Source organism: Rhinopithecus bieti, unplaced genomic scaffold (genome assembly GCF_001698545.2).
Source record: "Rhinopithecus bieti isolate Rb0 unplaced genomic scaffold, ASM169854v2 scaffold_21201, whole genome shotgun sequence".
Lineage (NCBI taxonomy): Eukaryota > Metazoa > Chordata > Mammalia > Primates > Cercopithecidae > Rhinopithecus > Rhinopithecus bieti.
In genome coordinates, this window is record NW_016810610.1 from 784234 (window position 1) to 807562 (window position 23329).

General features: G+C 40.4%; 1 protein-coding gene across 1 annotated transcript in view; it reads left to right on the forward strand.

Moving 5' to 3' along the window:
- The window catches only part of ABLIM1 (actin binding LIM protein 1), a 234677-nt gene that overhangs the window by 66546 nt on the left and 144802 nt on the right, over positions 1–23329 (forward strand). The window contains 2 exon segments of the mRNA XM_017892465.1: positions 17053–17236; positions 21285–21394. Of these exon segments, the coding sequence (XP_017747954.1) occupies positions 17053–17236; positions 21285–21394 (294 nt within the window).

Here is a 23329-nt window from a genome sequence, read left to right on the forward strand (position 1 = left end):
GTATGGTTTATTTGTTTATTGCCTGTGTCCTCTGACAAGAATGTAGGCACCAGTGGGGCAAGGAGTTTGTATTAGCAATTCTTAGGAAAAAAGTCTAACTTATAGTAGGCACTCAATAACATTTATTGACTTGTATGATTGAAATGTTTATCATTGAGTGATATATGGGTTGAATATCCCCAATCCAAAAATTTCAAATCTGAAATGCTCCAAAACTCTAACACTTTTTGAGGGCTAACAGAACACCCAGAGGAAGTGCTCATGGAAGCGTTTTGGATGTTGGATATTTGAATCAAGGATGCTTAGCCAGGAAGTATATAATGCAGATATTCCAAAATCTGAAAAAAATCCAAAGTTTGAAGTACTTCTGGTCTCAGGCATTTCAGATAAGAGATGCCACCTGTACTATTTATAAATCGTTATTTACAAATTATTAAATTATTTACAAATTAATAAATTATTAAATCCAGGTCACTAAGACTTGGTTTCAGTTAATATTTTTGTTAAGTATCAGAAAGAAGAATTTTTTTGTGTGGTTCTCAGCATGTTTTACACGGTGAGAAAGTATTCTCTCTTTATTCCTTTTTTCATCCTTCTAATTTCATGCAGCAGAATATCTTTATAACAAAGACAGAACAGCTTTCAGGCCCAGGGATTTTATCAGACAATGGTATCAAAGCTCAAATTTAATTATACCATTATTTAATATTTATTATTTTATTGTATTTTATGTTATTTATTTATTTATTTATTTTTTGAGATGGGAGGTCTCGCTCTGTCACCCAGGCTGGGAGTGCCGCAAAAGTTTGGCCACAATCTCGCGCTCACTTGCCAAGCTTCCGCCTCCTGGCGTTCATGGCCATTCTCCTGCCCTCAGCCTACCCGAGTAGCTGCGGACTACAGGTGCACGGCCGCCATGGGCCCAGCTAATTTTTTGTATTTTTAGTAGAGACGGGGGTTTCACCATGTTAGCCAGGATGGGTCTTGACTCCTGACCTTGCTGATTCCACCTGCCTCGGCCTCCCAATGGCTGGGATTACAGGATGTGAGGCCCACGGCGCCTGGCTTAATATTTATTTTTACAGATTATATGTAGAGGAAATGATAACTGGCTATTGACTTACGACAGTGGTATATATTATATTTGCCTTTTTAAATAGTTATATTTATTAAAGGTAAACTGATTTTTTAAAAAAATTAATGAAAGGTAGATAAAAACTATGGTAAATAATAGTGAAGGTGGTATCTGAGTGAAATTGGGAAATTCCAAGAAACGCCCATCCTGATGGCATGCTTGAATTTGCATCTGAAATGATGAGGTCATTTTCAATGTAGTCTTCAGAGTCAACTTTACCATATTATAGTCATGACATCTATTGACAAGTAGAAAAACTGCACTTACATAAATATAGTCAGACAGTTGAACTATTATGGTGAGATTAGTCTGCCACTCATTTAGATTGAATTAGTGAAGTTTGTATTGTAATTTGAAAAGTGTGATGTAAGAGTTGACTCTATTTTGGCCATGGTTTTCTTCCATTTAATCTGAGAAGGGGTTTTGATGGTGTCTAGAGAGGTGTTCTAGACCAAGTGGGAGGTAGAGGACAAAAGGAGGGTTCCTTGATAAGATCAACGAAGACCAAATGAAATAAGCACCTTAAAAATTTTTTGTCCATATTAAACCCATGCAGAAGGACTTGGAGTAGCCTTTCTCTGTGATGGAAGTGGCATTTGGGGGTACCTTTAAAGTGTCTTCTTCATCCTTTCCCTGTATGTCCCCAATGTCACACTATCTGCCATGAAAAGCCTGGGCAAGGCACAGGGTGGATCTCACTTCCCTTCCAGAAGAGAGTATTTATAGTGTACCTCAGAACCAGTGACAGCCTTTCTGCTATGCCTGCAGAACTAAAACTAACTAAAACCCTGGGTTTCTCCTTATTCACATCACAAGTAGCAGAACCGTTAGTGAGAAGTAGGGAGAACTTCAGTAGATTTCATGTATCAGGAAATACTATGTATACAGTTTAAAAGCTCATTGGAGAAGGGTTAAACTTCTAAAACTGTTTAGTACAGAGTTCATAAAGTGTGGACCAAGAAGAACCTAACCCAGAGTGACCCAGACACTGATTAATGATTCACATTCCTGACCTCTCACCTCCAGTGATTGGGGTCTAGCATTTTCAACCATCTTTTTAAGTAAGTACATCTTATGTTACTCAACAATGGGGATATGTTCTAAGAGACACATCATTAGGTCATTCTATTGTGTGTGAACATCACAGAGTGTACCTCCACAAACCTAGCTGGTATAGCCTACCGCACAGCTAGGCCATATGGTATAGCCTATTACTCCTAGGCTGTGAAGCTGTATAGCATGTTACTGGACTGAATTTTGTAGGCAATTGTAACCCAATGGTAAGTATTTGTGTATCTAAACTTATCTAAATATAGATAAGTTTATATCTTTATAAACTTAGATATGTCTATGTCTAAATATAGATAAGGTATAGTGAAAGTATGGTATAAAAATTAAAAATGGTACACCAGTATAGGGCACTTACCATGAATGGAGCTTGCAGGGCTTAAGTTGCTCTGTGTGAATCAATGAGTGAGTGAGGAGTGACTGTGAAGGCCTAGGACATTACTGTACACTACTGTAGACTTTATCAATACTGTAAACATTGACTATGCTACATTTATAATGTTTTTCTTTACTAATAAATTAACCTTAGCTCCCTGTAATTTTTACTTTATAAACTTTATTTTTAAAAACGCTTTGACTCTCTTGTAAAACATTTAGCTTAAAACAACTCTACAAAAAGAAAAAAGGAAGAGCCAGGCATGGTGGCACACATTTGTCATCCCAGCTACTCAGGAGGCTGAGGCAGGAGGATCGTGTGAGCCCAGAAGTTCAGGGCTATAATGGACTATGATCGCACCTGTGGTTAACCACTGCACTCCAGCCTGGGCAACATACCAAGCCCCTCTCTCTCTCTCTCTTTTTTTTTTTTGAGGCAGAGTCTAACTCTATTGCCCAGGCTGGAGTACAGTGGTGCAATCTTGGCTCACTGCAATCTCTGCCTCCCAGGTTCAAGTAATTCTCATGCCTCAGCCTCCGAAGTAGCTGGGATTACAGGTGCGCACCACCATGCCTAGCTAATTTTTGTATTTTTAATAGAGATGGGGTTTCACCCTGCTGGCCAGACCGGTCTCAAACTCCTGACGTCAGGTAATCTACCTGCCTCAGTCTCCCAAAGTGCTGGGATTGCAGGCACGAGCCACTGTGCCCAGCAAAGACCCTGTCTCTTAAACACACACACACAGACACACACACACACACACACACATTGTACAGCTATATAAAAATTTTTCTTTTTTAGTATCTTTGTTCTATAAGCTTTTTTCTATCTTTAAAATTTGTGTTTTTACAACTTTTAAACTTTTTGTTAAACTAAGACATAAATGTACACATTATCCTAGGCCAAGACATCACTAGGTGATAGGAATTTTTCAGCTCCGTTACGATCTTATGAGATCACCATTGTGTATGTAATCTGTTGTTGACTGAAATATCATCATGCAGTGCATAAATTAAATATACCAAGTTTGAGAACCACTGCTTTGTTGGACGTAGGGCAGGAAGTTTCTAGCTTGAATTGGTAGTGGGGTGACGGAGGGGGAAAAAATATAGGTCCACGAAAAGGACAAAAGAAAGAGTATTTCAGGCCAGATGCAGTGACTCATGCCTGTAATCCCGATACTTTGGAAGGCCGAGGCTGGCGGATCACTTGAGGTCAGGAGTTCGAGACTAGCCTGGCCAACATGATGAAATACCATCTCTACTAAAAATACAAAAAAATTAGCCAGGCATGGTGGTGCATGCCTGTAGGCCCAGCTACTCGGGAGACTGAAGCAGGAGAATTGCTTGAACTCTGGAGGTAGAGGTTGCAGTGAGCTGAGATTGTACCATTGCACTCCAGCCTGGGAGACAGAGCAAGACTCTGTCTCAAAAAAAAAAAAAAAAGTATTTCAGCTACCTGTTCAGTACCATCTAGATAAAGGTTCTCTGATCATGGCCTTTGTAGCCTAGGAAATTCCCTGGAATTGGGCTTTTTTTCAAAGCAGTCTCATTAAATGTAGAATGTAGGTAGGAGATGCTCAACTAAAGAATAGACAGAAGAACTCGTGCTCTACCCTTACCTGACTGGCAATGGGGAGATGGGAAACGTCCTGGTATCCAGGTGTGCCCTGTGATTCTGAGGAGCAAAGGAGCAAGAGTGAGAAACTCCCTATCATATAATTTTTCTGCACCCAGAAGTTCAAAGCTGAAAATTGAAATCAAATGATCATCAATGATGAAAACCCTGCTTAAGCTAGGGGCATATCATAAATTCTGAGTGCTCAGGCACTCAAAAATAAGTTATACATAATCAAGTTATATACAGATCTCTGCCTTCATAGGGATATTAATCAGACATTCAAATGGTCATATAAATATAGTGGGTTGAAAGGTATATATGACACAGTATGTACACCTGAAGAACCTGTGAGCTGGAGAGCAAGGTGCTTACTAGTGGAAGCATAGTTGGTAGCAGGAAATGTGCAGGTGAGCGGTTCAGACGTTAGGTGCCAGTGAATCAGAGACCACTTAGAGCTCAGTCTCACTGGTCTGGGGATGTTGCCAAGGAGGGAACAAGATTTGAACATAAACCTCCAGAAAACTGAATAACTTTCCTAGGACTAAAGAGGGGAGCATGGTAGGCGTAGTCAGGTGTGGGGGCTACCTTGTTCAGGGCAGTGGATGGTGAAGACACAGGTGTGGCTAGAGTTGACAGTTACCTTAATTTGAGCAAGCAGAATTTCTACTGGAAATAAATGGAACCACGACGCTCCTATTGTCATTGAAAAGATGGCACTTTAAACATTAATTAGAATAACTTTATTCCCTTTCAAAAATGGAAGTAGTTTTATGTGTTATTTATAGCCATATTATTTTAAAGAGAATTCTGAACACTGGGCATCTGAGGAAAATTAAAAAAAAAAAAATTCAGATCACCTAAGCTCTTCTTTCAGGGTAGCATTGGCAGAAATCTTTATATAGAATAGAATAGAATGATGTTTTCATAGAGGCTGTTACCACTTAGCCACGTGCGTCTTAACTATGTGTTAGAGGGTGTGGGAAATGATACCTTTTGATAGGTTCTTCAATCCCTTGTTCCTCTATCTGTAATTTTCAATCCATCAAGACAGCCCATGAACATCAGAAGTATTTTTAAAATGCTAATCTAAAGTTATTAGAAAATTCAGATTACAATGAGTTGGAATAAATTTTCAAGAATTAGCCTTTTAAAGATTGTGTTCTATGAAAGGCTTGGGAAAACATCCCATCTCTAATAGTACTTTCCATTTTGCCATTTTAGGCTAAGATGTTTACCAGGTCAGGATCATTCCATGCAGGACATGTGAACTTATGAAGTGTGTGGATATTGGTGGAGTGAAATGGATGAAGATTGAGGGTAGGCAGTTGAAGTTACAGATTAAGGGTTTTCTGTGTTTCATTTTTTTTTTTTTTTTTTTAAGGTAAAATTGTATTATCTAATTCCTAAGTTACAAGAACTAACTGTATATCATTTCTGAAATGGAGTTTTGGAAAGTAGTTAAAATGATGAGTTTGGTCTTCCTTTCATCACAGTGTAATCCCTGGGATTTCACCTAGATATTTAGGTCAGGAAAATAGCATGATCACATTGTCCATATCTGCAAGGATGAGTGGCAAAAATGGAAAGTACTATTGGAGATGGGCTGTCCTGGATAAGTGTGCCATTTATTCTATCATAAGTATTTCCGAACCAAAGAGATAGAATAGCTCTCTTCAGGAGCCTGCTCTCATTTGCAATTGCCTTCAAGGTTAGAGTTTATGTAACCTACATCTCTTAGTACATGTAAAACAAATGCTTTCCCATTTTATCCTCAGAGGGAAAAGAGTTGATCACTAATTTCCTTAAAAGAACTCACAATACACTTAAAACCATCATTACCCTGACTTTTCTTTGGTCTAATCCTATCTACTTTTTTTGAGTGCTCCTTCCGAGCCCTTTTATTATTCCTGTTGCTACCCTGTGATCCCATTCTAGTTTCTTCTCATTCACCTTAAACCCTGGTGCACTTAATTAGTCACAGTCTTGTTCTCTGTAATCAGGGCCTTCTTAGTATAACTAAACACAAAGTAGTGCATGACCCAACCCTATACACAGTACATGTGAATGGAAATTGTTTCTTATGTTGTTGAGTTGTGGTCAATTTCAGTTGCTGAAAGAGTTAAGAAGAGCCTTAAGAGACTAGAGCAGTTGGAAGATGAGTGAAGTTTCTACCTTGGCGCCACTATTTTGATGTCAGTTAAGTAGTTTCAGGGGCAAAGATGGAATTACTGGCTCAAAGTCATACAGAAATGCCCTTTACCTGATGCTATCTATGCCAGAGGAACTTGGCTCCGGACATAGGGTCCAGACACCAGCCTGATTTAAAGTCGTATGAAATAGAGGGGAAAGAAAAATAATTGTCCATCTCTGTAAGTATTGTGGAAGACATAAAATAAAAAATAAGAAGTGGTCTTTGCCTTCAGTAAGCTTGCCCATGAGATGAGGAGACAATCATAGTGACAGTGGATGGAGTATCACAAGAGAACATATTAAAAGCCAGATGTCAGTCATTGTTCTGTGTCTCAAGGATGCAGAGCCCTGGAGGACTGGAGGAGGCTGTCAGCTTTGCCATGAGGGCGAACCTGAGAGGGACTGGGAGCCTGGGTGAAGTTGGCATCACCATGGTGGTGAAAAGAATGTTAGTGGGGTGCTGCGGAGATTGACTGGAGTAAAGTGCTGGTGTTGGGGAAGAGTCAGGTGAATGTTTGGAAGATGTCGGGGCCTTATATGAAAGACCAAAGCATTTGGCAGAGTGGAGCAGGAAAACCTGTTAATGGAAGCATCATCTTTATCATATTAATTTGGAAGAGGTAAGCAGGGGAGATTGGGCAATGGAGAAACTAGAGGAAAAGAGCCTATTAGGAGGGATAATAAACCCCATGCTAACGGCTTCCTGTGGTTGCTGGTAAAAAATGGCAATGTATTTGTGCCTTTGTTTTTTATAAGGTCAGTTTATAGACACACATATGGCTATGGCTGGGGCTGTCTCTTGTGCCTGGAATTTATAAAAGGCAAAGATACATGACCTTGTATGTATCTGGTCATCCATGTATGTATAGTCATGTGTCTGGAGACTAAAAAAGGGAAAGGAATAATAGAGAATGTAGACTTTAATAAAACTTACATTTGAGTCCAAAATTCAAATGTGTGGCCTAGTTTGAGATGTAATTCCCTGGGGTTGGCAAGGTCGTTCCTATTAAGCATAGCCAGCCATTCATTTCTTTATTGTGCCTATTTTCAGCCCTAATGCCTGATATTAAAATAATCTGTGCTATGGTAGAAGACTTTAATACTTATTTTCTGTTATGGGCCAAATCTTAGAAAGCAAAAGCAAAGTGAGTGAGAATATTTATTTCTGAATGATATCATTGTTTTTTGAGCTGTTTATAATTAATATTGTTTGCACACGAAGTTCTACAAGTTAAACAACAAGCTTACTGTGTAGTCAAAGATTTTATTAATAAATAGAGGTTTCAAATGATTTCTTCCCAATCAAGGCTCTTTACTTAGTATTGTAAATTCAAACTCTGAATTAAATACAAACTCTCAAATGCCTTGCTCTGGGGCCCATTTTATCATCTGGTTGAGCTTGTAACTATCATCTTTCCCAGAAATGATAACTGATTTTGATGTGCATTTAGAAGTTAATGTGAAAAACGCCTAAAATATGTTTTTTGAGGCTTAGTATTTGCTTTCAGAACAATGCATTAGCAAAAGATATTTCTGGTGGGAAGCTGCCCCCTCACATTATTGTTGATGAGTCTCTGCTCGCTATTTTGAGCTCTGGGCTACAGTGGATGGTACTTTTGAGCTGCCGTGTGTGGTACTTTCAGCTACACAGTTCTGGGTTTCAGAGCAAAAATGGATTAACTCGGATCCCACACTGTAATGGAATTTTTGGTGGTTTGAGAAGACATTGTGTCATAGTCTACTTTTGTATTCTCTGGGAAGATAGGGTTTGATGAATAGACTAACATCTTGGGTGAAATAAAACTTTCGAAAAATTAGTTGGAGGACAGAGGCAGAGGATGGGAAACATTTGGTATTCGCAGTGTTAATTGAGGTGAAGTGCTTGAGAGTTCTGTACCCTGCGTCTGCTCCAGCCCAGCTCTAGCACTTGACAGCCTAGGAAGGTGCAGGGATGGTGTAGTCCCAGGCAGAGTGGAACAGGACTTTCTTTTCTTTTTCTTAATTTTGACATATATTTTAGATTCAGTGGGTACATGTGCAGGTTTGCTACATGGATGTATTGTGTGATGCTGAGGGTTAGGTTCCTATTCAAACCATCACCCAGCTAATGAGCATAGTACCCAATAGGTAGTTTTTCTACCTTTCCCTGCCTACTCCCCCACCCTTGTATTCCCCAGTGTCCATTGTTCCCATCTTTATGTCCATATGTACCCAAAGTTTAGCTCCCAATTATAAGTGAGAACATGCAGTATTTGGTTTTCTGTTTCTGCGTTAGTTCACTTAGGATAGTGGGCTCCAGGTACATCCATGTTGCTGCGGAGGACATGATTTCACTCTCTTATAGCTGCACAGTATTCATGGTGTATATGTACCACATTTTCCTTATTCAATCTGCCATTGACAGGCACTTAGATAGATTCTATGTCTTTGCTATTGTAAATAGGGCTGTAATGAACAGATGAATACATGTGTCTTTTGGTGGAACATTTTATTTTTCTTAGGCTATATCCCCAGTGATGGTATTGCTGGGTTGAATGGCAATTCCATTTTTAGTTCTTTGAAAATCTCCAAACTGCTTTCCACAATGACTTAACAAATTTACATTCCCACCAACAGTATATATGTGTGTGTGTGTGTGTGTGTGTGTTCCCTTTTCTCCACAGCCTTGGAGCATCTGTTTTGTTTGTTTGTTTGTTGTTGTTTCTTTTTGACTTTTTAGTAATAGCTGTTTGGACTGATGTGATATGGCATCTTCTTGTGGTTTTGATTCGCATTTCTCTGATGATTAGTGACAGTGAGCATTTTTTTCATATGTCTGTTGGCCTCTTGCGTATCTTCTTTTAAGAAGACATGTTTCTTGGCCACTTTTTAATTGAGTTATTTGTGTTTTTTTGCTGGTAGAATTAAGTTCCTTATAGATTCTGTATAATAGACTTTTGTTGGATGCACAGTTTGCAAATATTTTCTCCCATTCTGTAGGTTGTCTGTTTACTCTGTTGATAGTTTCTTTTGCTGTGCAGAAGCTCTTTAGTTTAATTAGATCCCACTTGTCAATTTTTGTTTTTGTTGTAATTGCTTTTAAGGAATTAGTCATAAATTCTTTGCCAAGGCCGATGTCCAGAAGGGTATTTCTTAAGTTTTCTTCTAGAATTTTCATAGTTTTAGGTCTTACCCTTAAGCCTTTAATCTATCTTGAGTTAATTTTTGTATCTGGTGATAGGTAGGGGCCTAGTTTCATTATTCTGCATATGGATGGCCAGTTATCCCAGTACTGTTTATTGAATAGTGAGTCCTTTCCTCCATTGCTTGTTTTTGTCTACTTTGTTGAAGATTAGCTGGTAGTAGGTATGTAACTATTTCTGGGTTCTCTATTCTGTTCCATTGGTCTATGTGTCTGTTTTTGTACCAGTACCGTGCTCTTTTGGTTACTGTAAGCTTGTAGTATAGTTTGAAGTCAGATAATGTGATGCCTCTAGCTTTGTTCCTTTTGCTTAGGATTGCTTTGGTTATTCAGGCTCTTTTTTGGTTCCATATGAATTTTAGAATAGATTTTTGTAATTCTATAAAAAATGATGTTGGTAGTTTCATAAGAATAGCATTGAATCTGTAGATTGCTTTGGGCGGTATGGCCATTTTAACAAGTTTGATTCTTCCAATCCATGAGCATGGAGTGTATATTTTGTTTGCTGTGTCATCTGTGATATTTTTCAGCAGTGTTTTGTTCTCCTTGTATACATCTTGAACCTGTTTGGTTAGATGGATTCCTAGGTGTTTTTGTGTGTGTGGCTATTGTAAATGGGATTGCATTCCTGACTTGGTTCTCAGCTTGAACTTTCTTGGTGTGTAGAAATCTACTGATTTTTGTATATTTATTTTGTATCCTGAAACTTTATTGAAATCATTTATCAGTTCTAAGAGTCTTTTGGTGGAGTCTTTAGGGTTTCCCAGGTATAGAATCATATCATCAGCAAAGAGGGACCATTTGATGACTTTTTTTCCTATTTGGATGCCTTTTATTTCTTTCTCTTGCCTAATTGTTCTGGCTAGGACTTCCAGCTCTATGGAGTGGTGAGAGTTGGCATCCTTGTCTTGTTCCAGTTCTTAATGGAAATGCTTCCAGCTTTTGCCTGTTCAGTATGATATTGGCTGTGAGTTTGTCTTAGACAACTCTTATTATTTTGAAGTATGTGGAACAGGATTTTGGCCTAAGGGTAAAGTAATACATCTAGAGCACATGGCCCTCATCACTGGAAATGAGGGGGGTGTAAGACAGGTCCCAGAACTTTCATGGAGCAAATTCAGAAGGGCTCCTTGCTGGATGAGTTTTCCTAGGAAAGAGAAGAAAGGACCCACCCAAGGCTACTGGCACCCCAATTAAAATACTCATGTTGCTCAAAACTGAATTGAAAACATTGATCAAGTTTGCCTAGCATCCCTCTGTCTCTTACTGGTACAAATTGATTAAAACCTGTATGAGAGCAGTAGCACAAGAAAGAGATGTTCAATCTACTGATATGGATGAAGAAAATGTCTTTCACATTTTGCCTCCAAACCTACCACTGGGTAGAGTTTTAGGTATGACCCATTCTCTTAAATGTTTGGCAATATGAACTAGTGGACAGGCAGATGGAATGTTGCTGCAATGAATTTGTTGAAGCATAAAATGTTACTACTGTTTTTAGAAGGTTGAAGAAATAGTTGCTACTGCAGCCCTGTTCATGCCATTAAAATACTGTTCTGTTTTCACCCTTATTGGACACCCCCATACTTTGTTCCCCTGCTGTTCCATGGTATTTTTACCACATGGGCAGCTCTTGTTACTTTTTAAAAACGATTTCAGCTTTTAAAATATGCCTGTTACTAATTTTGCAACTTTTATATAAAATTTCTTGGATGTACATGTTCTTCTTTAGTAGTTGATCGTATTCAGTGGTTTCTAGAGAATGAATTCCAGAGCACAGCATCCACAAGGCACAGGACTTTTTGTAGCCAGGCTTTGGTGATGGCAAAACAGGGCAGGATTCAGTTGGGACCTTGAGTGGGGAATGTTTTAAATAATTGATCAGAAGAAAGCAATTAATCTCTTTCACTAGAAGCCCTATTTTTTAATGAAAGGAATCTATGCTTTTCCCTGGATGTATGTTAACTGTCAGCTAAAGACTAATGGAGCACCCAAAGTAAAAATCTAAATATACCCTACTGAAGTTTGACCTTACTAATTGAGTTGTTTATGATCATTTAGATGTGAATATTTTGCTTTGTACCATCAGTGAAGAGTATTTGCTAAGTTGTTAATACCAAACAAACCAAAGCTTTTGTTAAAAAAAAAAATTAATGTTCACCTTTAGATATTTTGGTTAAAAGAGTAATGCCTTTGTCAAAATATAATTTTCAAATAGTATAGGACTCATACAAATCTGGAATGAGCATGTGTCAAATATTTATTCAACTTATTAATGACAGAACCAGCAGGATGTTAAAGTTGGTTCCAAGGAGAAATAAAGCTGGGTTGGCTGGGTGCAGTGATTCATGCCTATAATCCCAGCACTTTGGGAGTCCAAGGCAGGAAGATCACTTGAGGCTGAGAGTTCAAGACCAGCCTGTGTAACATAGCAAGCAACCAGCCTGTCTATACAAAAAAATTAAAAATTAGCTAGGTGTGGTGGCACACGCCTGTAGTCCTAAGCTACTTGGGAGGCTGAGGCAGGAGGTTTTCTTGCACCCAGGAGTTGAAGGCTGCAGTGAGCCATGATCATGTCACTATACTTCAGGCTGGGCAACAGAGCAAGACTTTGTCATATATATGTATATAAAAAAAATTGAAGGAGTGGGTTATAAAGACATTCAGAAAGGAATGTCAGTAAGATGGCTGCGCTAGAGGTAAAACTGATTCATGGTTCAACATGATGATAAAACCAGATAGAAGTCATCTGGATCTCTACAGGACAAGAATAAAAAAGTTAACATTAACTTCTAAAGTCTGGGCCTTTCATCATGAGAAAAGGGCTTGTCCAACACAGATCTAGTCCCCCCGGATAATGAAATAATCCTTGCATGAGCTGTGAAATAATGCCCCAGTACGACATTTAAAGAACATGCCTTCTTCCCTTTACCTTGTTTACAAGTTTTGGATAATTTTTCTTAACATTACTATTACTAAAGATGAACTTCTATTTATATGAGGAACCTAGAGGAGTTAAATTCATAGAGATAGAACGTAGAATGGGGTTGCCCAGGGCTGGAGGAAGAGGGAACAGGGATTTTAATGGGTACAGAGTTTCAGTTTTGCAAGATGAAAAGAGTTCTGTGGATGGATAGCAGCGATGTTTGCACAACAATGTGAATTTACCTAATGCCACTGACCTGTACATTTAAAAATGATTAAGATGGTAATTTTTTTGCTATATGCATTTTGTCACAATTAAAAATAAAATTACAAAATGGACTGACACATGGGTATATGAAGAAAAAATTAATAATTCTTTACCCTCCTGAGAGAACCAATTTAATGGTTCTGTTGATGTTAACTCACTTTTCCTAGTTCATAAAACATAACTAGACTTATCTAAAATGGGATTTTAAAATTGTTTACTCTGTGACATTTGTTCTTTTCTCTTAACAATATATCACAGACAGATCAATGTCTGCAACCTAGAGGGCTGTCAATATCCACAATCCAGAGGGCTAAACTCATTCTTTTTAATACCAGCTCCATAGACTGGACATAGCATAATTTATTCAACTGTTTTTCTACTAATGAAAGTTTAGATTGTTTCTTGTTGTTTTTCTTTTCCTGCCAATACAAATGTTGTTAAAAAAAATTGTTTTACTACAGCAGAGCCGTAGGCCAGGTTTTGAGTAGTGATAGCAAGAAGGCAGAGGAGGGAATGGATCAAAGAAACACCTCACTGGGTCAGGAGCAGTGTCTCACACCTGTAATAACAGCACTTTGGGAAGCCAAGATGGGCAGATCACCTGTGATCAGAAATTCGAGACCAGCCTGGCCAACATGATGAAACCCCGTCTCTACTAAAAATACAAAAATTAGCCAGGCGTGGTGGCAGGGACCTGTAATCCCAGCTACTTGGGAGGCTGGGACCGGAGAATCGCTTGAACCCAGGAGACAGAGGTTGCAGTGAGCCGAGATTGTGCCACTGCACTCCAGCCTGGGCAATAAAGAGTGAAACTCCATCTCAAAAAAACAAAAAACAAGCAAACAAACAAAAGGCCAGGCGCAGTGGCTCACGCCTGTAATCCCAGCACTTTGGGAGGCTGAGGCGGGCGGATCACAAGGTCAGGAGATCGAGACCATCCTGGCTAACATGGTGAAACCCTGTCTCTACTAAAAATACAAAAAATTAGCCGGGCGACAATGGCGTGAACCCGGGAGGTAGACCTTGCAGTGAGCAGAGATAGTGCCACTGCACTCCAGCCTGGGTGACATAGTAAAAAAAAAAAAAAAAAGAAAGAAAAACACCTCCTTGGTGGAAATGGGGAAATGGGTTGGATTTGGATTTGGGTCCAGTTGAAGATGTTGATATTGGCTGGTCGTGGTGGCTCATTACTGTAATCCCAGCACTTTGGGAGGCCAAGGTGGGCAGATCACCTGAGGTTAGGAATTCGACCCCAGTCTGACCAACATGGTGAAACCCCATCTCTATTAAAAATACAAAATTAGCCGGGCATGGTGGTACATGCCTGTAATCCCAGCTACTCGGGAGGCTGAGGCAGGAGAATCTTGCTTGAACCGGGGAGGCAGAGGTTGTAGAGTCGAGATTCTGCCATTGCACTCCAGCCTGGGCAACAAGAGCGAAACTCCATCTCAAAACCAACAAACAAAAACAGAGAATGTTGATGTTGGAGATTGGATGCAGCTACCATTTTGATGAGAAAGGGAATAGAAAAAGAATAGCAGAAGGTTTTGTGGGAGATGGCAGAGAAACTGTGAGGAAAGGGTGTGTTTGGAAAATGCCAGGTTTAAGATAGGCGTGGGTTCTGCCTGTGCCCAGCACACAGGCAGATTTAGTAGATTGAAACAAATCAGGGTCTAACACTTGGGGAAGACATCATCAAGAGAGATCATTGATTTGAGCATCCCTCGCATAAAGTCATAGTTGAGGCTATGAGAGTGGACGAGATCTGTTCCCAGGGAGGCCTTACATCTTAGTGGGAGGAGATGGCATCCATGGGAGTGACCTGCATTTAGGGGCCTGGCTGCTGAGCCTGAGAAGGAGTAGACAGAGGAGGAACAAGAAAGTAAAGCCTGGGGAGGCAAGAGAGGGAAGAGTCTGAAATGATGTGACAGCTGGTCCATTCTCAGGAAATGTAATAATGTTAAGTATCTTGTAGGTACTGGCATCATAGGCTTCCCTTCTCACTGCTTGTTGTATATGCCTTTAAGAACACCTGCCTCTGGGAGTCGCATCAAACACTGGTTTCCTTGTATACACCAGCAGAAATAATGGTATGGTTTGGTAAGCCACCTTGAGCACTACTTTGAATTTAAGGGAAAAGGCAAATCAAATCATAATAGGCACAGTTTGAATGTAGCTTGGCATCTCTCAATAATGTTAAGAATTCATTTTTTAAGGCTATGTTATGTTCACAGAAACTAGGACTTTATTAATAAAGGATACTATATGTCAATTTCACAAAACCATGTAATCTGGAAAAGGCTGCAGAGAGGTGCCCTAAGAAAGCAATAAATACGAAGAAATTCTAAAACGTTTAGAATTAGATTTGAAACGATCTCAATCTATTTTTGTGTATTGTCACCAGATTACCCTATTGACACCAGATCTTTGTATAAAGACTCTGCGTTTTTAAGCCATAGTTGACTGGAGGAGAGAATTTAGGGAATTACCAGTAGTCCGAATGCATTGTTTTGTCACTTCTCAGGGCTTTGAGAAATCCTAAGTTTGGAAAAATAACTGAGTCGTTAGAACTTGATGTCACTGAGGAGTGAAATCCGTGGGAACCTGCCAAATTTCAGAGAGGATTCAATTTATTTCAAACGTTGTATTTCCTATTTTATATTAGATACAATTAGTTTCCTGAAGAATCAAAGGAAGACTCTCACTCCTCAAATACCTTGCCATCTTGTAGAAAAATCAGATCTGCACGTAGACAGATATTGAAGAAAACACTCTAAGGTTCTGTGACCCTCTACCCTAGATTCCCTATTGTTGTTGAAGGAATTTCCAATCTGAATGAGGCCAGTCTACACGTGGGTTCCCCTGACCCACAGGACTTATCTGGGGAGGAAGAAGCCGGTGGGAGAACAGTGGGGGCAGAGGAGAGGTTGGCAGGTGACAGGAGGCAGCAGGTGGTGAATGAGCTGTTTTCCAGATACTATGATCACAGGAGTATTTATAGGGTGGTCAGTTTCAGGCGTGATGGACTCAGGCCATAATCTTGGGTTACTTAATTGTAAATTGTAGAGAAGAAGGTCATGGCTGTGGAGTGTTGATCTAAACAAAGACCGATGAATCCACAATGGAAAACTTGTTTGTGGGTTCCGGGTCACTTTGAATGTCTTCCGTAGCTTATAGTTAGTGAAGAGTCCTGACTGACGGTGGGGGGGGGGCGGTTGTGACTTTCATCAGAACCTTACTGTTGCTCAGCTCTAGTTCATCTAGATGGATTAAGGAGTCATGGGAACTCAGCAGATGAATCCTGGGAGCATTCGAGCAGGTCCTTAGGAAAGCAATTTACTGATTGAACTCACCTTGTCCCCAACCCAACTGAATACCAAATAATCAAGAAGAATCCTGGATTCTTTGCCTAAGGAATTATAAATTGGAATCAGCTGACCTTGAGGAAGCGAGGTTAAGGTCAGAGATTTCCAACTTTGGCTGTTGCTTCTCAGCCATTTGTCAGAAAGAGATCTTTATTGTCAGGGACTGCTTTAGGCTTTATTTGCAGACAAGTTGTTGTGACCTGCTCTGGTCTTGTCTGAACACGTAGACCAGGCCCAAGCTCCCACTGCCTGTTTGCACCATCTCCCTAATCCACAGCTGCACAGTCGGAAAGAGATGCCAAAATCCAGACACCATAAAGCATCCAAATGACAGGTCTTTCCTCTTTTGCCTGTTCATTTTTTATCTCCTTATAATATATGAATAATTGGCTTATTCTGTTTACTGCACAAAGAGAAAATGAAAAGTCTGAATTTTTCATAGCAGTGGGAACGTAGTTCCAGAGTGTGAAAAAAATATAGCTATTGGAAATTTCAGCTACTGCCCTTAGTATAATGGAAATTTATTACTCAACTCCGTAACAATCTTGGCTCAAACCATGCAGTTGTGTGGGCAGGCAGTGGGCACCTTTCCTAAATAGCACACTGCCAGGGACACCTTTGCTCATATTTGAGACAGCCCGAACCAAGGGTATCTTTCTATCAAAGACTGTTTGATTATCTCAGAATTTTAGACATGTCACAAAAGCTATTGAGACCTAGCCAGTGGATTTTACTTGTATGAGATATTGCATAGCTCCCAAGGGGAGGGTCAAAGCCCAATAATAAATAGCTCTTTGTACCAGTCCCCTCCCTGGCCCCAAACCATTGAGATCATAGGGTAAGCAACCAGTTAGTACTCAGGCAAAGGCAGAGCTGCCCGGCAGTGTGGCAGATGATGACCAGATGTGAACTTGTCTTCTACAGTGTGTGGCTGTGACCTGGCACAAGGAGGCTTCTTCATAAAGAACGGAGAGTATCTCTGCACCCTGGACTACCAGCGGATGTACGGGACACGCTGCCATGGCTGTGGGGAGTTCGTGGAGGGCGAAGTGGTGACCGCTCTGGGCAAGACCTACCATCCCAATTGCTTTGCTTGTACCATCTGCAAGTAAGTGAGCCTATCTTTCCAAAGCCTCCAGCTTCCTTCAGCAGAGAAATGCTGGTTTGGGCTATTAAAGCTTGGATTATATACCTTTTGTCTTCAGTAGCACACAGTCTTATCCTTAGATTTCTTTCTTACTGTACTATCAGTCCTAGTAAAAAAGTAGATTAGTTGGAAACCATATGCGTGATGTCCTCTACAAAGTAATACGACTGATTTTTAGTAGATTGAAACTAGTTCTGAAAGCAGCTCCGGGTCTCAAAACATTTTGGAGCAATAAAAACATCAAGGGGAAATGGCATAACTGCTTAGAAGGATAAAGCTTATTTGGAAGTATAAATTCTTGGACATGTGTGTATGTTTAAAATGGTCTCTTTCATTATAATAGGGGGTGGCAAACTGTGTCCCATGGGCTGAATTAGGCCCAATACCTATTTTTGTGGATAAAGTTCTATTGGAATGCAGCCACTCCCACTTGTTGTGTGTGGCCTATAGCTGCTTCCGCACTGCAACAGCAGAGTTGAGTCGTTGTGACAGAGACCATATGGTCCACAAAGTCTTAAAAAATTTACGATCTCATCTTTGGGGGCAAATATTTGCCAACCCCTGCTCTCTACATATGTGTCATCTACCAAGGTTGTATCTTAACTGTGCAAACCGGCTTGATTAAAATGATTAGTCAGGCTGGGCGTGGTGGCTCACCTTAATAATCCCAGCACTTTGGGAGGCCGAGGCAGGTGGATCACCTGAGGTCAGGAGTTTGAGACCAGCCTGGTCAACATGGTGAAACCCTGTCTCTACTAAAACTACAAAAAAAATTAGCCAGGCGAGGTGGCTGGTGCCTGTAATCTCAGCTGCTTGGGAGGCTGAGGCAGGAGAATTGCTTGAACCCAGGAGGCGGAGGTTGCAGTGAGCCGAGATCGTGCCACTGTGCTTCATTTGGGTGACAGAGCAAGACTCCATCTCAAAAAAGTAAAAAAGTAATAATAAAATAAAATGATCAGATATAACAGAAGAAAACTAGGTGAAGTGTGAATAGGAAAATGTGGGGCTTTTTGTGGTTTTTGTGTTTTGAGGTCTGCATGTTATAAAACTTAAGATAGGTTTGATTCCTATAACTAGGAGACTCACCACCAAGGGTCAGCTGCTTTATTGATCAATTCTAAATTGGCAGTTTTGCAATCCAGTGCCTTTTCAAGTGGTGATCTATTTGCTATGCCTTCTAAAAACCCCAGTTCAGAGGAGACATGTTGCCGGTTTTTCAGCATTTTATGTTTCTAAGCCAGAGAAATGTAAGCTCTAGAATGGAAGATTCAATATTGTATAATTAATTAACAAGATAATACTGATAAATAAATCATAATAAGACACAAAACATTCATAATAAAATTATTTAAATAACTTTATAGCTATGTATTAGCTCATTTCTCCATTTCCTTTTTTAAAATCATAATTTAAAATTCTGGATGAATGAACTGAATATTTTTCTGTATTTAATGAAAAGCAAAGTTCTGCCCTGATTTTTACCTTTTCAGGCTGTGGCACACAGCCTGGTTAAGAGTCCCAGGCTGGCATGGAGCTCCAAGTCCTAGTCTTACTTCACAGGTTGAATTGAGACCTGTGTGATTTAGCTTTTTCAAGACAATTGCCTCCGCCTTAGAATGAGAAGCTGTGAACTAGATGCGAGCGATTTTTCAAGCCTCGCTCATCACTGGAATCTCCTGGATGGGTGGGAGTGGACTAGAGGTGGGAGTCTCTCTAAAAAGATCAATGTTTAGCTTATTTTTCCCCCAAAACCTGCATGCTAATTTAGTAGTTTCTGGAGGGTTCTCATGTATGATGTCACTCAGCCAGGTTGAAAGGCCCTGTTCCCAGTAAACTCTAAGAACCCTTCTGATGCTGACCCTGAGAGGTCATTGCTTTGAAGCTGATATAATGATAGACAAAGATTTATTAACTATCTCCCTGTCCCTGGACATGTGAGCCAGCAAAGGAGCACTTACTACTACTGCCTCTACTGCTGCTCAATGACAATGATTCTGCCTGAATTGGGGGCCTCCTTTTTAGCTGAGAAGTTATATTCATACAGAAGTTAATTTCACCCTCTTAGCAATTCTTTGAAGGGAACGAGGAGTTAATATCTCTGTTTATGAGTGACTTTGAGGCTCACAGTTTAAGGGACATTCCCAAGTTAATGATAGAACTCAGGTTTTCTAACTCTAAATCCAGGCCTCTTTCTATTATAAACATTCATGCAAATAAAAGAAGGAAGTTATCCAGTATGGGTGGAGGATATAGGGAGGGAGGAAATTCCTGAAAAGGGCCATTACAAAACAACAAAACCCACACTTCAGAAGGCCCAGCCCAAATTGAGAATCGGACTCTGGCTTGTCCCTTAGAGGATCCATGTGGGACTCGGGTCTAAAAAAATAAGCTTGGGTGGAAAGGAAGGCTTGGGCTTGGGTGGGGTAAGCGAGGTGCCTCTGGGCATGCAACAGGTAAAGGGCACTTATTCTCAGGGTCAGTCACGGAGCACGAGGGCCTATTTAAACATTGTGTCCAGGTCCACTCCTGGCCTGGTTGGAGGCCAAAGAACCTGTGCATGTTATGTTGAGTGGATCCTTAACTTCCTGACTCCCTCCTTACAGAACAGATTAAAGACTTGTTCAGGTTTAGCTAATGAGTGTAAAGCAATAGGGCTACTGGCATCCAGCAGAGAGTGATTTTTGATTCTTAAAAATAAAGCAAGTTCTAAGTTGGTGGATGCCATCTGCACCTGCCTATGGCTTGATCCCCCTAGTTGGTCAATCCAGGCACGTCACTTCACCTCTCCAAGCCTACACTGTACTGTAGAAAGTGACACAGCACCACAAGTGGAGAGGACACCACCTCTCCTTGGGACTTCTAAAATGTAAGGGTGTAAGAATCTAAAACTCTCCATGATGACTGGAGCCAGCCACATTTGTGGGGTTAAGTTCAAATTTACCTATATGTTGTTTATTACAGTTAATTGCCAATTGTTAGGCTACCGAGGGGCAACTTAAAGGGAATGTAACAGCCATGGAAATAAAAACGAATGTCAAAAAGCTGGTACTTGCTCTTAAGTATTTGCTTCTGACTCAGATTTGCAGTGATGTTCAGCTTGTGAGTTTCACATTTCCTAATTGACAGCATCACACATTTGAAAAATCACATTGATGAAGATTATTGCCACATGGGCCAAGGGCAAGTGCGTGGGCATGGAAACTGTCGTTGATGTCTTTAAAACTGATGTCATTAAAACTGATGTCATTGATGTCTTTAAAAAAGTCATTGATGACTTTTTTAAAAGGCTGTCTGCTTGGTGACCTGGGAGAAGAAACTGATCATCTACATGCAGAAGGCAATATTTTTGCAAAATATGCTGCTATTGATGAATATCTACTATGAAGAGAAATTGTCTTTCTGAAAAGAAGCTAATATGAATTCTTAAACAGATATTTACAGCCTGTCCCATTTCTCCCAGTTTATAAGAGACTGGGTCTCCAGCACCATGAAACATTCAGTTCACCCATGTAGATGGTCCAGCACAAAGTCTAATTCTGCATAATCATCACAGAGGTCTAGGCACGGGCCCAGGGAACTGAAAGACCTACTGCTTACTGCTTGACTGGTAGCCAGATCTCCTGGGGCAGGGCCTTAAGCTTCACTGGGAATTCATGGTATTTAAAATATTTTTTCATGAAGGACTTTCCATTTGGAAACTTACTGTTCTGTGTGCCCTGCTAGATGACTTGCTGGAACATCCCTTCACTAATGAATGGAGGTAAATCATTCCATTTTACTACCTGGTTGCCCTTAGAACTAGTACATTCCCCTTTCTTCTCAAAATGAGGCACATTTATTTGTTTGGACTATCTCCAGCTGGCTGGGTTGGTTATGACTGCATTTCAGACATGTTGGCTGCTGCTTCTCCAAGAAATAAATGGGCACCGGAGGGCAGCAAGCAGAAGGAGTAAGGAAAAGGAATGAAATTGCTGCAATAACCTTGAGGGCGATGTCTTTCTGCCTCCAGGCGCCCGTTTCCACCCGGAGACCGAGTCACATTCAATGGGAGAGACTGCCTTTGTCAACTCTGTGCACAGCCGATGTCATCCAGTCCGAAAGAAACTACCTTCTCCAGCAGTAAGTGCCCCGGTGACCCGCTGACATGAATACCTATGTAGTCCAGAGGTAGTTCAGGCAGGTGCCTTCCTTTTTGAGAAACCTGTTAGCTGGAAATGAGAATCATCTATCTACTTGAATAGATATTTCTCCAAAGATGACATTAAAATGGCCAACAAGTACATGAAAAGGTACTCAATATTATCAGTCATCAGAGAAATGCAAATCAAAACAATCATAAGATACCAACTCATACCTGTTAAGATAACTGTTATAAAAAAGACAGGATATGACGAGCATCAGCCTAGGTGTGGAGAAAAGGGAGCCCTTGAACACTGTTGGTGGGAATGTAGATTATTAATGTAGACATTATGGAAAACAGCATGGAGGTTCCTAAAGAAATTAAGAATAGGCCAGGTGTGGTGGCTCATGCCTGTAATCCCAGCACTTTGGGAGGCTGAGGTGGGAGGATTGCTTGAGCCTCATTTAAAAACAACCTGGGCAACATGATGAAATCCCGTCTCTACAAAAAATGCAAAAAGTAGCTGGATTTGATAGTACATGTCTATAGTCTCAGTTACTTGGGAGCTTGGGAGGCTGAGATGGGAGGATGGCTTGAGCCTGGGAGGTGAAGGTTGAGATTTCAGTGAGCTGAGATTGCACCACTGCACTCCAGCCTGTGTGACAAAGCTAGACCATCTCAAAAAAAAAAAAAAAAAAAAAAACCCAAAAAATAGAACTGCCATGTGACCCAGAAATTCCTTTGCATACACAAAAATATTTAATATGTGAAAAAGATTAAAGTAGGAATAAAATTAAAGCAGAATAAAAGAGCTGCATTTATATGGGGCAGAGAAGGCGTCTCTCAAATATGACACCTAAGGAGAGATTTGAAGAAAGTGTGGGAAATTTACAAGGTCTTGTCTGACCTGTCAGAATCCATAGAGAACCTACTTACCCCAAAATGAAAATAGTGGCCAGTTGCACCATTTCTTCTGGAAAATAATATCGAGTAGGTCAGTTAATGCACATTTTAAGTTGATGCATTATGAACTGTGGGCACCAAGCAAGGAAACTCTACTCCCATCTCTTTCCTGGGACATTAGGAAGTGAACTAGAAGTTTGCCGTGGTTTCTGTGGCTTTTGCCAATCCTTGGGAGATTTGGAATAAACCTCTTTAAGCTCTTAAGTGAGTCTTAATACGTAAGAATGATATAAACCACTTCTGCATCACAGAAATTCAGTGCAATTTATAATAGTGATTCCAACTCTTCCTATTAAAGTAGAAATCTTATACTTGTTAAAAATAAGAATGTTCTGACTAAAGCATTTGCATAAAAATTGGATTTTGACCATTGGGAGGAAAGAAGAAAATACACATATTAGCGCATGTTATTCAGCACACATGACCGGATCCTTGGCATGTGAATTTATGTGACCTGCCAACAAATAAGAGCAGCTTGAATAGGATGACAGCTACAAAGCAAGGCACCATCCTAGACCCCTAGTAGGGTTTCAAGTCCTTCACCATTCTTGCTACCCTGCCCCAAATGCAAGAGATACAGTTAGCCTCAGGTCACTGGGAAGGTAGCCTCCAGTGGGAATCATCACCCCATTATTTGGGAGGGCTTGCTTTGAAAGTACATCACCAAAAACTTTGAAGGAATCTTGTCTAGTTAATAAAAAAGAGCCCCTGTAATCCCAGCACTTTGAGAAGCCGAGACGGGCAGATCACGAGGTCAGGAGTTCGAGACTAGCCTGTCCAACATGGTGAAACCCTATCTCTACTAAAAATACAAAAATTAGCTGAGCGTGGTGGCGGGCACCTGTAATCCCAGCTACTTGGGATGCTAAGGCAGGAGAATCCCTTGAAACTGGAAGGCGGAGGTTGCAGTGAGCTGAGATCACGCCACTACACTCCAGCCTGGGCAACAAGAGCGAAATTCAATCTCAAAA